Source organism: Amblyraja radiata, chromosome 9 (assembly GCF_010909765.2).
Source record: "Amblyraja radiata isolate CabotCenter1 chromosome 9, sAmbRad1.1.pri, whole genome shotgun sequence".
Lineage (NCBI taxonomy): Eukaryota > Metazoa > Chordata > Chondrichthyes > Rajiformes > Rajidae > Amblyraja > Amblyraja radiata.
In genome coordinates this window covers 10,211,458-10,228,802 of record NC_045964.1, presented here as the reverse complement: position 1 = coordinate 10,228,802, position 17,345 = coordinate 10,211,458, and the positions used below count along the sequence as shown (strand labels likewise).

The 17,345-nt window shown below is 45.3% G+C and overlaps 1 protein-coding gene across 1 annotated transcript in view; it reads right to left on the bottom strand.

Moving 5' to 3' along the window:
- Positions 1-8,627: 8,627 nt before the first annotated feature.
- The window catches only part of LOC116976759 (tyrosine-protein kinase receptor TYRO3-like), an 85,356-nt gene continuing 76,638 nt past the window's right edge, over positions 8,628-17,345 (bottom strand). Inside the window, exons 17-19 of the mRNA XM_033026651.1 lie at positions 15,893-16,052; positions 14,085-14,221; positions 8,628-9,273 (exon numbers count right to left, since the gene is read on the bottom strand). Coding sequence (XP_032882542.1) covers positions 8,904-9,273; positions 14,085-14,221; positions 15,893-16,052 — 667 coding nt within the window. The 3' untranslated portion in view covers positions 8,628-8,903. The remainder of the gene's footprint in view (positions 9,274-14,084; positions 14,222-15,892; positions 16,053-17,345) is intronic.

The window sequence follows — 17,345 nt, the reverse complement described above, 5'->3', positions numbered from 1 at the left end:
GAGAGAGGAAGAAAATGCTGCCATCCCCACTGGCGTGTTTATGACCCCAGATACACCCATGTGATTGTGGTGTGTACTACCTCCACAATTCAAGTTTGGAATTGCCCGTTACGTCGAATCCGATGAAACGTTTAAATGGTGGATCTTTAAAGTCCTGTGAGTTCTTGGGTTTACAAGTTCACAAGTTAATTGGGGGTAGAAGTAGACCATTCGGCCCATCAAGTCCACTCGCCATTCAATTATGGCTGATCTCTGCCTCCTAATCCCATTTTCCTGCCTTCTCCCCATAACCCTTGACACCCGTTCTAATCAAGAATTTGTCTATCTCTGCCTTTAAAAATATCCACTGACTTGGCCTCCACGGCCCTCTGTGGCAATGAGTTCCACAGATTAACTACCCTTTGACTAAAGAAGTTCCTCCTCACCTCCGTTCTAAAAGAGCACCCTTGAATTCTGAGGCTATGAGTGCACCAGAAACACAATCCCGCACAGGGTCTCAGCTTGACTTCTGTTTAGTTTATCGTCACATGAATCGAGGTACAGTGAAAAGCTTTTGTTGCGTGCTAACCAGTCAGTGGAAAGACAATACATGATGACAATCAAACCATTCACAGTGTATTTAAAAGAGCGGCGCGAGTGTAATGCGTGACTGTAGATCCACTTCTGTGACTGGCACACAAAGAGTCGCCTGGGTTGGGCGCCATTTTGAATCTCTACTTTATTTCCCTCTCCTTTATTTTTGTTTTCTTTTGGCAATAGAGGGCTTGCAATATAAACTCAATGAATCGTGAACACACCATCCGATCAACCTCTCTGCTGAGAAGCCTACCTTTCCGGTCAACTCTCCAACTAGATCTTGGGATAAAGGACAGGTGATTTGGGAGTGATCCCAGATTAGGCCGCAGGCTCACTTTCACAAGTGGTGCCAGGCTATTCCTTAACTCTATTTCTCATATTTATGATCTTGGAAATTCATCCCATTGATTCTAAACTGGTTTTCAACATAGTCCCATCAACTGTACCTATTTCCCTTTAACTTTCTCTCATATTCTCATCAACTACCACCAAATGTCATCACTCACCTACACACTTGAGGCAATTTATAGAGGTTAGATAGAGCTCTAGGGGCTAGTGGAATCAAGGGATATGGGGAGAAGGCAGACACGGGTTATTGATTGGGGACGATCAGCCATGATCACAATGAATGGCGGTGCTGGCTCGAAGGGCCGAATGGCCTCCTGCACCTATTTTCTATGTTTCTATGTTTCTAACCTATACACCTTTGGGAATTAGGAAGAAACTGGAGCACCCAGAGGAAACTCATGTGGTCACAGGGAGAACACACAAACTCCACATGGACAGTACCCAAGGTCAGGATCGAATCCAGGTTGCTGGAGCTACTTTGCCTGCACGTTTGCTTAAATCCCCTCTAAACCTTTTAAATGAAGCACTGAATGACCTTTGATAACCAAAGACTTGGGCAATATTGTAACAGGCAGATAGATGAATGAGGTCACAGTGGTCATGACCTCAGTTGAAGTCTCACCCAGAGAGTTGTGATCCACTCTCACCCAGAGGGTTGTGAATCTGTGGAATTCTCTGCCACAGAAGGCAGTGGAGGCCAATTCACTGGATGTATTCAAGAGAGAGTTAGATATTGCTCTTGGGGCTAACGGAATCAAGGGATATTGGGAGAAAGCAGGAACAGGGTACTGATTTTGGATGATCAGCCATTATCATATTGAATGGCGGTGCTGGCTCAAAGGGCCATATGGCTTACTCCTGCATCTGTTTTCTATGTTTCTATGATGGCAGAATAGGTTAAATATGTTCTTGATCCTCTGTACCTGAAAATGGAGACTGAACCAGATGCATGAAAACTGAATAACCCGTAGAGGCTCACAATCTCCAGCACCATGGGGAAAGCTCACCACTCACATGAGAAAAATACGGGATAATGCGCAAGAGAAGCGCCTCGTGCAAAATTGCAGAGGTTTCACGCAATTCCTGAGATCTGTAGCGCAAGATGGATGTATTTAAAGTCCAAATCACTGATACATGCAGTAATTCCTCACTTAATTAAAGTGATGTATTCCTGGAAAATGTTGCATTAAGCAGAATTTTATAAAGCAAAAAGTCTGGGTGAAACGCATTCTGAGTATTTTGCGACTGTGTTTTTATATGTACAAAGAACACGCAAATTGCCTGTTATTTTTCCAACTTAACAAACTTCAAAATGACAATATTGATTGTAAGTAGACAAAAATGCTGGAGAAACTCAGCGGGTGAGGCAGCATCTATGGAGAGAAGGAATAGACGACGTTTCAGGTCGAGACCCTTCATTGATTTATTGATTGTATTTTATTGATTTTATTGATTTATTGTAATTTATTGATTGTAAAGTGCTTTGGGATGTCCCAGTTCTGTGGAATCTTGTAGCTGTGCCTCAATTTAGGAAAGGGATGAGTTATTGGGAAAATATTTCATGAAGTGAAAATTCATGAATCAGAAGGATGTCATGGGTAATTTGGTACATCGTGTTCCTATGAGTAGGTGTGGCATTCTATTCATTGTAGCCGTGGACTGATTCCTACCCTGAAATCCACATGCTTCAGTGGCATTAAATCAAACATTCAGAATTTGAAGAATATCTTCACCTTTACAACTGTTGCCCTTCAGTTACCCCATCGAGTCAATATATAAATGACCTGCCACCTTACCTTGGTTGCCCCCAGCTTTTCTCCACTCATTAATTCTAACAGTGAGCTCACATTGACCACCTCTTCAAGATGTGTTTCCTGCAAACAACGTTGGCAGTGCAAGATTTTGGAATAGTTGCTTGTATTTTCTTTAAACTTTTAGAGTTTAAAAGAAGTTAAGTTATTTAACGGGCTGTCAGCTGGTAATTGGAACCGTGCCCTGGAGAGAGCTGGGAGCATTGGAATTCAGGTGACAATGATTGTGAGCTACGTGGTGTGATTTGCAGTGGAAGGTAGTGGCAGCACTTTTATTTATAATATGTGAAGATGTGAGTATTTTGTAATAGGAGCAAGAGTGTGGCAGCTGATGCATAGAGCTGCTGGCTGTGTTTTTTAATGTCTACCAGCGGAGGTAACAATGGTTGATCATTCGCAACATGCAGCTTGAGTTAGAAATCTCTAGGTTTATACTGACTCCAAGGATCAACGGATCAAGGATAGTTCATGTGAAAAGAGCAGAATCAGGCCATTCGGCCCAGCAAATCTACTCCGCCATTCAACCATGGCTGATCTAACTCTCTCTCCTAACCCTTTCTCCTGCCTTCTCCCCATAGCCCCTGACACCCGTACTAATCAAGAACCTATCCATCTTTGCCTTAAAAATATCCATTGACATGGCCTCAGCCTTCTGTGGCAATTAATTCCACAGATTCACCACCCTCTGACTAAAGAAATTCCTCCTCATCTCCTTCCTAAAGGAACGCCCTTTAATTCTGAGGCTATGACCTCTGGTTCTAGACTCTCCCACTAGTGGAAACATCCTCTCCACATCCACTCTACCCAAGCCTTTCACTATTCGGTACATTTCAATGAGGTCCCCCCTCATCCATAAAGACATGCATGGCTGGTGATTCATCCCCCTGCAATCGTGGGGGAGAAGGCGGAATGGCAGGAGGACTACCGATGTGTTTTCTGGGTGACAGTCGGACTTAATTGCATTTGAAAGAGAATGGGCGGATTGAGGGTCAGTCAGTACGCCGTTGTGTAGGGCAAGTCATGTGTTGCAAACTTGATGGAGAATTTGAAAAGATGACGAAGGTGATCGATGAGGGTGCAGCAGTGGATGCTGTCTTCATGTACGACATTTGACCTCATGGTAGGCTGAACCAGGGATTATGATGCATGGGACCCACAGTGACCTGATAGTTTGGATTCAGAACTGGCTTACCCAGACCCAGTGGTGGTCCCGGTACATTGCAGAGGGGATAGATTTATGGAGACCTGAGTGGCAGAGGTTTTACACAGAGGGTAGTGGGAACGTACAACAAACTGCGAGCCGACATAGTAGAGATAGGTACAATTGCAACGTTTAAAAGACATTTGGACCAGTACAGTACTTAGGAAAGACTTTGAGAGCTGGGCAAGGTAGGTAACTTGGTCAGCCTGGACAAGTGGGCCGGAGGTCTGTTTCCAAGTAGTATATGACATCCAATTCCCAATGATATGAAGAACTTTGCATGTTAGTATTACTCAAACACAAACTGCTCTTATCCTTCTTGGTGCTGGGGGTCCATGGTTTGGATAGAGAGTTCAAAGTGAATCTGGTTACATTCTATAATTCCTCAATGTACCTACAGCCTGCATTGACGGCTTCTATTTAGCTGGACTTTTTCCACCATGGTTTCAGTTGCAAGGGTTAAGATAATATTGCTGAACAAAGCTGTGATATTGGTATCCTTTTCATTAGAATCTCAGTGGAGGTAACGGATAGATTTTGTGATTTTCTGCTCCATTACCACCGGCTGGAAGGGTGTTAATGAATTAAGTGCTGTACTTAAAGGGAGTGTAACTGTCTTTCCATCGAGTCGTTCACATTAATCATCTTGATTAACGGAGCAGGATTAACATAAGCAAAGTGCGCAAGGGAGAGTAATAATGCGGTAATGTCAGCTGCCGTTCTGTGGACAGCTCTCTTCAGAACGAGGGTCTTTGGTTTCAAAGCAAAGGAGTTAGAGTGCACAATCTAGGCCGATGCGCAGGGACTGCTGCAGTGCTGAAAATACTGCCTTCTGGATGAATAATTACACTGACCCCATTTACACTGTTAGCTGGATGTAAACATTCTGTAATACCAGAGCTTAGTAACATTTCCCTCTCCCCTGACTCTCAGCCTGAAGAAGGGCCTCGACCCGAAACGTCGCCTATTCCTTTTCTCTCCAGAGATGCTGTCTGACCCGCTGAGTTCCTTCAGCTTTATGTGTCTATCTTAGTAGCATAGTGTCAAGACAACAATCTCTCCCTGAATATCAATATAATGAAGGAGTTGGGAATCGACTTCAGGAAGTGGGGCAAAAAGCATACCTCAGTCAATATCAATGACGCTGAACTGCAGGTGGTCAACTACTCCAGATGTAAACACGACCAACAATTTGACCTGGTCCGACCACATTGACACCACGGCCACAAAAACATAAACATGCCTCATAAATGAACTACCGAAAGCATCCTATCTGGATGGATAAAAACACACTAAAGTGTTGGAGTAACTCAGTGGGTCAGGCTGCATCCGTGGAGAATATGGATAGGTGTCATTTTGGGTTGAGACACTTTCTATTGTCTGGATGCATTGCAGCTTAGCTTGGCAACTGCTCTGCACAAGACCACAGGAAAGTGCAAAGAGTTGTGGACACAGCCTAGGCCGTCACGCAACCACCCCCCCCCCCCACCATTAACCCTCATTAACTCCATTAATACCTCACGTTACCTCAGGAAATACAGCTGACATAATCAAGGACCACTCACACCATTCTCCCTACTCCCCTCCCCTGGGCAGAAGACACAAAAGCTTGAAGGCACATACCACCAGATTCAGGAGCAGTGTCTTCCCACTGTTCTCAGATGACGAACGGACCTTTCATAAGCCAAGGATGAATTCCTGATCTTCCAATCTACCTTGCAGCCTTTGCACTTTTTTAATTTGCATTTTCTTTGCAGTTGCAACACTATATTCAGCATTCTGCTTATTTTATCTTTTGCACTACCTGAGGTACTCACGTATAGTATGATTTGCATGAATAGTAAAATAAATATTTTCTTCTGTCTTGCAAAACCACAGTAATAAGCCAATACCAATATTTGACCAAGGGATTCAAAAGGGAACTGCAGATGCTGGAATATCGAAGGTACACAAAATTGCTGGGGAAACTCAGCGGGTGCAGCAGCATCTATGGAGCGAAGGAAATAGGCGACGTTTCGGGCCGAAACGTCTGAAGAAGGGTTTCGGCCCGAAACGTCGCCTATTTCCTTCGCTCCATAGATGCTGCTGCACCCGCTGAGTTTCCCCAGCAATTTTGTGTACCTTTGACCAGTAATAACTATAAAAATTCGATACACTCATTAACCATGATGCAAAAAAGAGCAATTCGTATTATCCATAATGCTAAGTATCTGGGTCATACGAATCCATTATTTTTAGAGTCAAAATTATTAAAACTAGAAGATTTGGTTACATTCAAAACAGCTCAGATAATGTTTAGGGCCAAAAATAAAAATTTACCTGGAAACATTCAAAAATTATTTAACGAGCGTATGGGGGGTTACAATTTAAGAGGAATATTTAACTTTAAGAAACAAAAAGTCCGTACGACTAGAAAAACCTTTTGTATTTCGGTTTGTGGAGTAGGAGTGTGGAATAAATTGAACGGGGAATTGAAGCAATGCACAAACATGAATCATTTTAAAATGATATATAAAAAAATAATTCTCAAGGGGTACAGGGATGGAGGGGATGGTTGACAAGTGGGGGTTAGTGTTTATCTATTGCTTTACTATTGTTTACTTATGTTTGGGTACTTCAGTTATGAAGTTTGTATGTACATAATAGTTGTATGTATATATATGTCTGTAGGTATTATGGGAAATTGCCTAGGGTAGTATTATTATTAGTAATGAATTGATTTTTTTAATTGGTAGAAGTGTTGGGGAAAAGGGGTGAGATTTAATAAGTTATTCTTCTTCTCACTCCTTTTCGAGCTTGTACAGACACAGAGTTGGACATTGGAACTATGATTTGTTCTTCTCATTGCTTTGTAAATATTGATTGTAATGTCCAATTGTTTGATAATTTCGATTTTGTTAATATTAATGTCGTTAATGTCTTTACTTGTTCGGAATAAATAAATTTAAAATTTTTTTTTAAAAAGGGATTTCCTATCGCTGTAGATCTTGTAACAACACATGTTGGGCCGAAGGGCCTGTTCCCACACTGTATCACTATGATTCTATGACTCAGGTATTATTTTATATTTGTGCAAATTCACTGTGTGTAGATTGGCTACCATCTTCTCGACATTGCAAGAATGAGCACACCTCAAAAATATTTAATTGGTTCTGATGCATTTTATTTCTTCCTTAGCATTAAAACCAACCGATTTCAAGTGGTGTTGTTACCAATACACATGTGTAGGAATGTGCGTCAGTCGGAAGTGGGGTCTCGACCCGAAACGTCACCCATTGCTCCAGATGCTGCTTGCCCCACTGAGTTACTCCAGCATTTTGTGTCTATCCCTTCCCCTCTGCTCTCCTTCCTTCCCATCAGCTGACAAACTCCTCAACCAGTTCAATCCAGCAAACCTCCATTGATCCAGCATCCATAGAATATTGGTGTTGCCAGAAGAGTCGATTGCATTACTGGCTGTTACTCCATTGTCAGCCAAACGCTATTTTATTTCAAAGGACACAAAGTGCTGGAGAACATGGGTAGGTGATGTTTCAGTTGGGGCCAATCTTTAGAAGAAGTTCTCCGGAGATGCTGCCTGACCCTGTTGAGTTACGCCAGAACTTTGTGTCCTTTGCAGTTCCTTGCGTCTACAGTTTTATTTCTTCTTTTTTTTGACGTCACACACGGTGGTATAATATATTTTTCCAGCAAACCTGATGAGATTCAAGGGAGCAGAAAATATCCAAGCACCCTAGATCCTATCTCTGGTCACAAACCCACACATATTCTGGACTTCTCACCCCACCCCCTGTGGCTCGAGCCACCTCACCGTTTGGATCCTAGCTCTGTGGATCCCCCACCTTCCCCTCCCCACATCACATTCTGGACTGTGTAGGAAGGAACTGCAGATGCTGGTTTCAACCAAGTCTCATTGTCTGTACCCATTCTCACCTACCAAACAGTATACTCTCAGTTCCCCTTCCCATTCCCACACTGACTGAAGAAGGGTCTCGACCCGAAACGTCACCCATTCCTTCTCTCCAGAGATGCCGCCTGTCCCACTGAGTTACTCCAGCTTTTTGTGTCTGCCTTCGGTTTAAACCAGCATCTGCAGTTCCTTCCTACCCACACTGACCTTTCTGTCCTGGGTCTCCTCCACTGTCAAGAGTGAGGCCAAACGCAAATTGGGGGAACGGCACCTCATATTTCGCTTGGGCAGCTTACACCCCAGCGGTATGAATATTGACTTCTCTAATTTCAAGTAACCCTTGCATCATCCCCTCGTTCTCTAACCCTCCCCAACCCAAGTCATACCAGCTTCAAAGTCGTCTTGTTGAGTCTCATTATCTGTACTAGCAAACAGCTAACCTGGTTCCTTTATCATCATTACTTTTTTTGCATATCTTTCATTCATTTGTTCTATATCTCTCCACATCACCATCTACATCTCTCGTTTCCCTCTCCCCTGACTCAGTCTGAAGAAGGGTCTCGACTCGAAATGTCACCCATTCCTTCTCTCCAGAGACGCTTTCTGACCCGTTGAGTTACTCCAGCTTTCTGTGTCTATCTTCACGTCCTGGACTCCATGGCTGAGGCAGACGCCAGGCCAGTGGGATTTGTCAACATTTTGATGAAGGTTATCGACGTTTTACTCCAGAGCGATTACTCCAACAGTGAAACTCATTCAATCACCACCAAAGAGACCGAACTTTAATTTAAAAAAATCTGTTTAATTCAAATCAAAGAAAAACTTTGCAGAGGAAACTGTGCAGTAAGTAATATTTCATGTTCAATAAATTTATCATCCTTTTTTAATTAACAACATAATTCTTGAGTCTTTTGGGATTTTGATCCCACGGAAACCAGTCAACCTCCAGGAGTTGGATCCATGTTCATATGGATACGTCAAGGCACAGCTGAGGTGTTTAGCCCCAGTTTCACGTCATTATTGCACTGCTCGTCGATTAGGCCCAGCTTTCTGGTTGTTAGAGATGAATAACGACTTGGTCTTCCGGCTGCCCATCGTGTGGATGGCTCTCCATCCCACCTGCTAGGTTGTATGCTGCGTCCTCCAACAAGCTCAGAGGGGCTGTCACATATCGGTAGTCAGAGGTGCCCATTACAGCTGGGACGTCCATGTTGCCTCCGCTCTGGTCCACCTCCCAGCAAGCCGTGCTGCAGACCGTACTGCACTCCGAAGCTCCTTCCCCCTTCCGTAGGTTCATGTAGAAAGTCTGGGGCTGCTCTGTGACTGGGGAAAGGCCCCGCAAGAGGTTTTCCAGTGACCCCCTCAAAGATTCGAAGGAGGGTCTGAGCTTGGGCTCAGTGTGCCAGCATCTCTGCATGAGGTGGTACCTGTCTCAACACAAAGGGTTAAAGGCTCTCGTTAACAGCCGATCGGCTACAGGGAGATGCTGTTTCTCAAGTACCCCATGAAGCATCTCCAAGGTCACCAAAGAGCACCCATTCTGTCCCTAACTACCCTCTGTCATTTCCATCATATCGATTCTTATCTGCACCTCCTCCAATGGTTTTGGGTAGCAAGTCCAATATTTTCTGACCTGCTGAAAACTAGCTTGTTTGAGGCCCCCCCCCCCTTCCCAGTGGGGGTCCCTCTACGCAGGGATACTCCCCCTCTACATTGGTGACCTGGGGAGGAGGGTACTGCACTGAGGAGTCCCATACAACCTGGTTCTCTCACGGTTCACAGACTCGCCAGCAGCCTGCCACGTTTGCGGGCTGAGAGAGTCTGTGTTCCACGTGTATATGGAGTGTGTGAAGCTGCAGCCCCTGTTCCAATATCTAAAGGGGCTGCTTCTTGCGTTCTGGCGTTCTGGCTGCACTTCACACCCACCATCCTCATCTTTGGACAACCTGTGCGTAGGGGAGAGGGTAGGGCTGAAGATGCCCTGGTTGGGTTGCTCCTGGGCCTGGCCAAGGTGGCCAACCGCCAGAAACGGCGTCAGGCGGAAGGGGGCTCTGCCCGAGCCGGCTTCCTGCCCCTTTTCCGGGGTTACGTCCTTGCCCAGGTGGTTTTAGAGAGGGTCCTACACGCTGTCCATGGGCTCCCTCGTGGATTTCTGTGACTGCAGGTCACCACGGGGGGTGGAGTGTATCCTCAATAAGGATAGTTGTATAGATGTTCAAAAATGTAGTGATTAGATCTTCTTCTTATCGAGTCCACACACAAGATTAGAAGTTGTTCAGTCGAAGCTGAACACACTTCTCAGCATCTGCATACAATGGTGTCTATCTTGTTGCTTCTTGTGCGTGGTGGTGGAAAGATTGGTGGAAACAGGGCCCCGACGTGAACGCTCTTTCCTTGACCCCCGTGATTAGATAATTTGGTGATTTTGTACTAGGGTGGTGGGTGTGTCACCACGGTTTGGTTTTGTATCATAATTAAATAAATTATTATTGCCCAGTCACTGAGATGTCCCAGAGCTGTCCCAGAGCTGAAACGTTAACTGTTTACTTTCCCACAGATGCTGCTTGGCCTGCTGCGTTTCCCCAGCTATTTCCACTTCTATTTAGAATCAGTATGTAGTGGGAACTCCACTCAATTATAGAGACAAGAGACTGCACAGGTTGGAATCTAGAGCAAAAAAAACAATCTGCTGCTGTAGGAACTCAGCGCCTCAGGCAGCCACTGTGGAAAGAAATGGACAAATGACATTTCAGGTCGGGACTCTGAAGAAGAGTCTCGATCCAAAACGTCATCTATTCCTTTTCTCCAGAGATGCTGTCTGACCCGCAGAGTTACTCCATCTTTTTGTGTTGCCCTTCTTCAGACAATTGGAAGTGTGGAGGAAAAAGCTGGTGGAGGCAGGGACGGGGCAAAAACGGGCAAGTGATAGGTGGATACAGATGAGGAGGGAAATGTGAAACTGGAGTGGACGGATATGGGTGGAAGGGGATGGGGGAAGTTAGAAAGAAGGGAAATGGTTGATAGCAAGTATTGAGGAGGGTGGTGGGGGGGTGAACGGAATGAAGAGAGGAAAGTATTAGGTCGATGGTTTAATTTAGTTTAATGATAAAGTGCAGAAACAGGCCCTTCGGCCCACCGGGTCTGCGCCAACAACGATCCCCGCACATTAACACTATTCTACACACCCACTAGGGACAATTTTTAAAAACATTTACCAAGCCAATTAAGCTCCAAACCTGCGCGTCTTTGGAGTGTGGGAGGAAATTGAAGATCTCTGCAAGCACTGTAAGGCAGCAACTCTACCGCTGCGCCACCGTGCCGCCCTTTAATGGTGTACTGGGAGAAAGATGTGTGCACAGAGAGGGGGGGGGGGGGGTGAAGGGAAGGGAAGATGGGGGTTTACTTGAAATTGGAGAATTCAATGTTCATACCATTCTATTGTAAGCTACCCAAGTGGAATATGAGGTGCTTTTCCTCAAGGCTATGTGTGACTTCACTCTGGCAATAGAGAAGGCAGAGGACAGAGAACCTGGTATGGGAATGTGAAGTGAAGTTAACAACCAGGCACAATGGGCTAAGTGTTCGGCTGGCAACCTGAAGGTGGCCGGTTCGAATCCTGCTTGGAGTGTGTACTGTCGTTGTGTCCTTGGGCAAGACACTTCACCTACCTTTGCCTGGGACTAGAGACGGAAATTAGCTACTGATTGGCTACAATCTCGCATATTTACATGCAAATGTTCATTAATATGCACTGTCCCTATAAAAACAAAATTTATTTATCCAGATGGCTTTGGGGGACAAAGTACAAGTGTTTGGCAAAATAGTCACCTAATCTATGCCTGATCTTGCCTACGTAAAAAAGGAGGCCACATCTGGAGCAACGGCTGCAGTGGACGAGGTCGGAAGAGGTGCACATGAAATTCGGTCTCACTTGGAAGGACTGCTGGGGTCCCAGAATGGAGGTGAGAGAAGAGGTTTCAGGCAGAGATTCTGGGGAGGGGCAGGTTGGGTGGGGAGGGATGAGTGAGCCAAGGAGCTGTGGGGAGAGAGGTCGCTGCAGAGAGGGATGGGGATGGGAAGATTTTAATTGGTGCTAGGATCACGTTGAATGTGACAGAAATGTCAGAGATTGATATGTTGTCATAGTCATACAGACCCTTCAGCCCATCAAGTCTATTCCGTACTTTTTTAATCATTTATAAGGTCATAAGAAATAGTAGAATTAGGCCATTCGGCCCATCAAGTCTACTCTGCCATTCAAACATGGCTGATCTATCTCTCCCTCCTAACCCCATTCTCCTGCCTTCTCCCCATAGCCTCTGACACCTGTACTAAACACAAAGGACTTTAAGGATTAAGACTTTAAGAAGGATCCTCCAAGAAGGATTTCTGAAGGACTTTAAATAAAAACAGACATAAATTGCTGGAGTAACTCAGCGGTACAGGCAGTATCTCTGGATAGAAGGAATGGGTGATGTTTCGGGTCGAGACCCTTCTTCTAATGGAATATGCCCAACATATTCTGTTTTTATTGCATTGGAATTGGTTTCCCAAGAGAATCTGGCCCTCTGCAATAATCAACGGCACCCATTTAAAATCTCGTCATGTAACAGAGTATCCCGACATTAATCAAACACAAGAGGCCCATCTATAACCCTGCTCCATTTTACAAGACAAATTTCTTCTGACCCCATTATTTAATAACAATAACTATATCCAACCCTGACCTTTGTTCATAGCACTGAGAACTTTTTAACCTAAGAACTACTTCCATTTCCACAAATTGTTTTAAAATAGCAGAACGTCTCAGGGGATTTCACAGTACAATTATAATTGAAACTGGTGAGATGTTAAAGCAAGCGACCAAACAGTGAACAATTAAAGAGTAAGGTTTGGGAAACGCCGTGAAGGAAATGCGAGGCGGAGCTGGTCCAGGGGGGAATTTCAGAGTTCATGGCCTTAGATGGTAGGATGGTAGATGAATCAAATCCAAGGCAGATTGGGAGGTGCTTGTGGTTTGTGGTCTGTAGTTTATGCGAGGTCACAGGGCTGGCGATGAGCATGGCACGGAGGTGTTTATCTGATTGATTAATACATAGAGGAGTGGGCCCTTCAGTTCACTGTGTCCACGCCGATCATTGATTATGCCTTACTGTTTATCCCACTTTCGCATCCACTCTCTACACACAAGGGACAATTTACAGAGGCCAATTAGCCTACATCCTGCGCGTCTTTACGATGTGGGAGGAAACGGGAGCACCTGGAGGAAACCCAAACTATACGGTCACAGGGAGAACGTGCAAACTACACATTGACATCACCCGAGGTCAGGATGGAACCGGGGTTTCTGGTCCTGGGAGACTGCGGCTCTACCAGCTGAACCACTGCACCTTAACATTAAGCAGCTGAATTTTAAATGAAAGGTTGTTTTGACTGGGAGTTCAGTTTAGTTCATCTTAGTTTTGTTTATTGTCACGTGTACCAAGGTATAGTGAAAAGCTTTTGTTGCGTGCTATCCAGTCAGCAGAAAGACAATACATGATTACAATTGAGCCATTTACAGTGCATAGATATATGATAAGAGAATAACGTTTATTGCAAGGTAAAGCCAGTAAAGTCCGATCAATGATAGTCCAAGGGTCACCAAAGAGGTGGATAGTAGTTCAGCACTGCTCTCTGGTTGTGGTAGGATGATTCAGTTGCCCGTATAACAGCTGGGAAGAAACTGCCCCTGAATCTGGAGGTGTGCGTTTTCGCCTTTTGCCTGATGGGAATTCCCTGCCACAGAGGGCACTGGAGGCCAAATCACTGGATGGATTTAAGAGAGAGTTAGATAGAGCTCTAGGGGCTAGTGGAATCAAGGGATATGGGGAGAAGGCAGGCACGGGTTATTGATTAGGGACGATCAGCCATGATCACAATGAATGGCGGTGCTGGCTCGAAGGGCCGAATGGCCTCCTCCTGCACCTATTTTCTATGTTTCTATGGGAGAGGGGAGAAGAGGGAGTGGCCAGGGTGCGACTCATCCTTGATTATGCTGCTGGCCTTGCCGAGGCAGTGTGAGGTATAAATGGAGTCAATGGAAGGGAGGTTGGTTTGTGTGATGGTCTGGGCTGCGTCCACAATTCGCTACAATTTCTTGCGGTCTCGTGTGGACCAGCATGTACAGAGTAGATGTTAGCTAGGAATGCACACAGATTTGCATCGGAGGAGTACATTTGCCGAGGACCGTACTCACAATTCATCGGAGCAGCTCGAGGGTTGCTTCAACCTCTGTCCCGATATGAGGTAGTCGTAGAGCTCTGCATTCTCAACCCCTGGGTAGGGGGTCTGCCCTCTCGCTGCTATCTCCCACATGGTCACCCCGAATGACCACTGGAATCCAAATTTCAAAAACACGCAGTTAAATATAGAAAACATGCGCAAAGTACACCAGCTTAGTCAAACCCGCCTCACTAAGTATTGGGCACAAGTAGTGATAGGGACAATGGATTAAAGGAAAGCCCTCTTATAACAAACATCCTGGCTCTATCTACAAGATCACTGACCGGAACATAAGCAATTTCTAGTATGGGGCCTTCACTAACCTGGCAAGAAATCTGAAGGTAGACAAAGTGCTGAAGTGCTTCAGTCTGAAGAAGGGATTCGGCCCGAAACGTTGCCTATTTCCTTCGCTCCATAGATGCTGCTGCACCCGCTGAGTTTCTCCAGCACTTTTGTCTACCTTCGATTTTCCAGCATCTGCAGTTCCTTCTTAAACAAGAAATCTGAAGAAGGGTCTCGACCCAAAACGTCCCCATTCCTTCTCTCCAGAGATGCTTCCTGTCCCGCTGAATTACTCTAGAATTTTGTGTCTATCTTCGGTGTAAACCAGCATCTGCAGTTCCTTCCTACATAAGCATTCATGGCCTATAGTTGAATCGCTCGGTGTTGATGATGGGGTTCTTCCACAACTATAGCTATCTGGTGCTTACAGTCAGCTGAGGACATTTGGCGAGAGGGTAAAGACTGGGAAAGCACAGTTACTTCTCTAAACTCCATGGGAACTACAGTAAATGAGGTTTTCAGCCATTCTGTCTCCAGCTTTGCTGATACCAGTTCATTTACTTCTGAATGTCTTTTTTTTTAAATTGCTGACCGTGGTATGAGATATTTAATTTGGTCAGTGCAACCATTACAGAGGAAGATTGCAGCGTGCCCACCTCTGCATTGCACTTTTAGTGGAAGTGAAAGGATACATTTCCACGCTGTAACCCGTTTGTATTGGTGATTGTGGAGCTTTATTGGGGTTAGTTGGCTGCGTTTCACAGGCCGTTGTGGAGCTTTATTGGGGTTAGTTGGCTGCGTTTCACAGGCCGTGAATTGGTTTGAGGCATGAACAGCCACACGAGGCACAAGTGTAGGTTTCTCTGCCCTTCTGCCCATCGGTCTGCTGCTTGTGGCTATAGCCAATGGTTCATCAGGATAACCTTCAGGATAATCTGGATTTGCCACAGTAGGCTGTGGTGGCCAAGTCAGTGGATATTTTTAAGGCAGAAATAGATAGATTCTTGATTAGTACGGGTGTCAGGGGTTATGGGGAGAAGGCAGGAGAATGGGGTTAGGAGGGAGAGATAGATCAGCAATGATTGAATGGCATAGACTTGATGGGCCGAATGGCCTAATTCTGCTCCTATCACTTATGACCTGATGACCCCTGCTCCTATTTCACAAATTCACATTATAGGAGTAGAATTAGGCCATTCGGTCCATCCGCCATTCAATCATGTCTGATCTCGGCCTCCTAATCCCATTTTACTGCCTTCTCCCCATAACCCTTGACACCCGTTCCAATCAAGAATCTGTCCGTCTCTGCCGTAAAAATATCCACTGACTTGGCCTCCACAGCCCTCTGTGGCAATGAGTTCCTCAAGATTAACTATCCTCTGACTAAAGATCTTTGTGTTCTTAAAGATCAAAGCGGTGACTAAAGTCATAGGCTACACTTGAGCAATGTAACAGGAGTGGTCTATATACATATAGGTATGCATGGACGTTGTACATTACCACATCGCTGTGAACTGTGTAAACATTATCTGCCAAACTCTCCAGTGCAATCCATTTGACGGGCAGCTTGCTCATGCTCCCTTGTCTATAGTAGTCTCCACTGTACAGCTTCCGGGATAAGCCAAAGTCTGCCACGCACACACGCATATCTTGGTCCAGCCTAGAAAAACATTCATGCATTCACAATAACCAAAGACGTGCAGGCTTGTGGGTTAATAGCCTTCTGTAATTTACCCCGAGTGTGTGTAGGATAGAACTTGTGTACGGGTGATCATTGGTCGGCGCGGACATGTAGAATGAATGAATGAGTTTATGAATGTCTGAAATGCAGTTGTACAGGGCCCTAGTGAGACCACACATGGAGTATTGTGTACAGTTTTGATCCCCTAATTTGAGGAAGGACATTCTTGCTATTGAGGGAATGCAGCGTAGTTTTACAAGGTTAATTCCCGGGATGGCGGGACTGTCATATGCTGAGGGAATGGAGCAGCTGGGATTGTACACTCTGGAGTTTAGTTTAGATGAGGGATCTCATTGAAACATATAAGATTGTTAAGGGTTTGGACACGCTAGAGGCAGGAAACATGTTTCCGATGTTGGGGAAGTCCAGAACAAGGGGCCACAGTTTAAGAATAAGAAGTAAGCCATATAGAACGGAGACGAGGAAACACTTTTTCTCACAGAGAGTGGTGAGTCTGTGGAATTCTCTGTCTCAGAGGGTGGTGGAGGCAGGTTCTCTGGATACTTTCAAGAGAGAGCTAGATAGGGCTCTTAAAGATAGCGGAGTCAGGGGATATGGGGAGAAGGCAGGAACGGGGTACTGATTGGGTATGATCAGCCATGATCACATTGAATGGCGGTGCTGGCTCGAAGGGCCGAATGGCCTACTCCTGCACCTATTGTCTATTGTCCATTGACCACCCGGCTGATTCCATGTTCCACGCCTCCGCAACATTCACCGACAGTGTTATCATTAACAGGGTGGGACGATGGTGCAGCGGTAGAGATGCTGCCTTACAGTGCTTGCAGCGCCAGACACCCGGGTTCGATCCCGGCCATGGGTGCTGTCTGTATGGAGTTTGTACGTTCTCCCCGTGACCGCTTGGTTTCCCCCAAAATCTTTCGGTTTCCTCCCACACTCCAAAGACGTCCAGGTTTGCAGGTTAATTGGCTTGGTATAAATGTAAATTGTCCCTAGTGTGTGTAGGATAGAGTTAGTGTGCAGGGGTCGCTGGCCGGCGTGGAATCGGTGGGGCGAAGGGCCTGTTTCCGCGCCGTATCTCTAAACTAAACTAAAAATTTAACTGACAGCTATATTTCAGTCTTGCTTTGGACGGTAGCTTTTGGTTTCAAGACCCACTCCAAAGACTTGTGTGCTAATGTTTGGACTGATAGTTTGCAGCAGTACACAGAGGGCGCTGCACTGCTGATGTGCTGACTTTTGGAGAAGGTT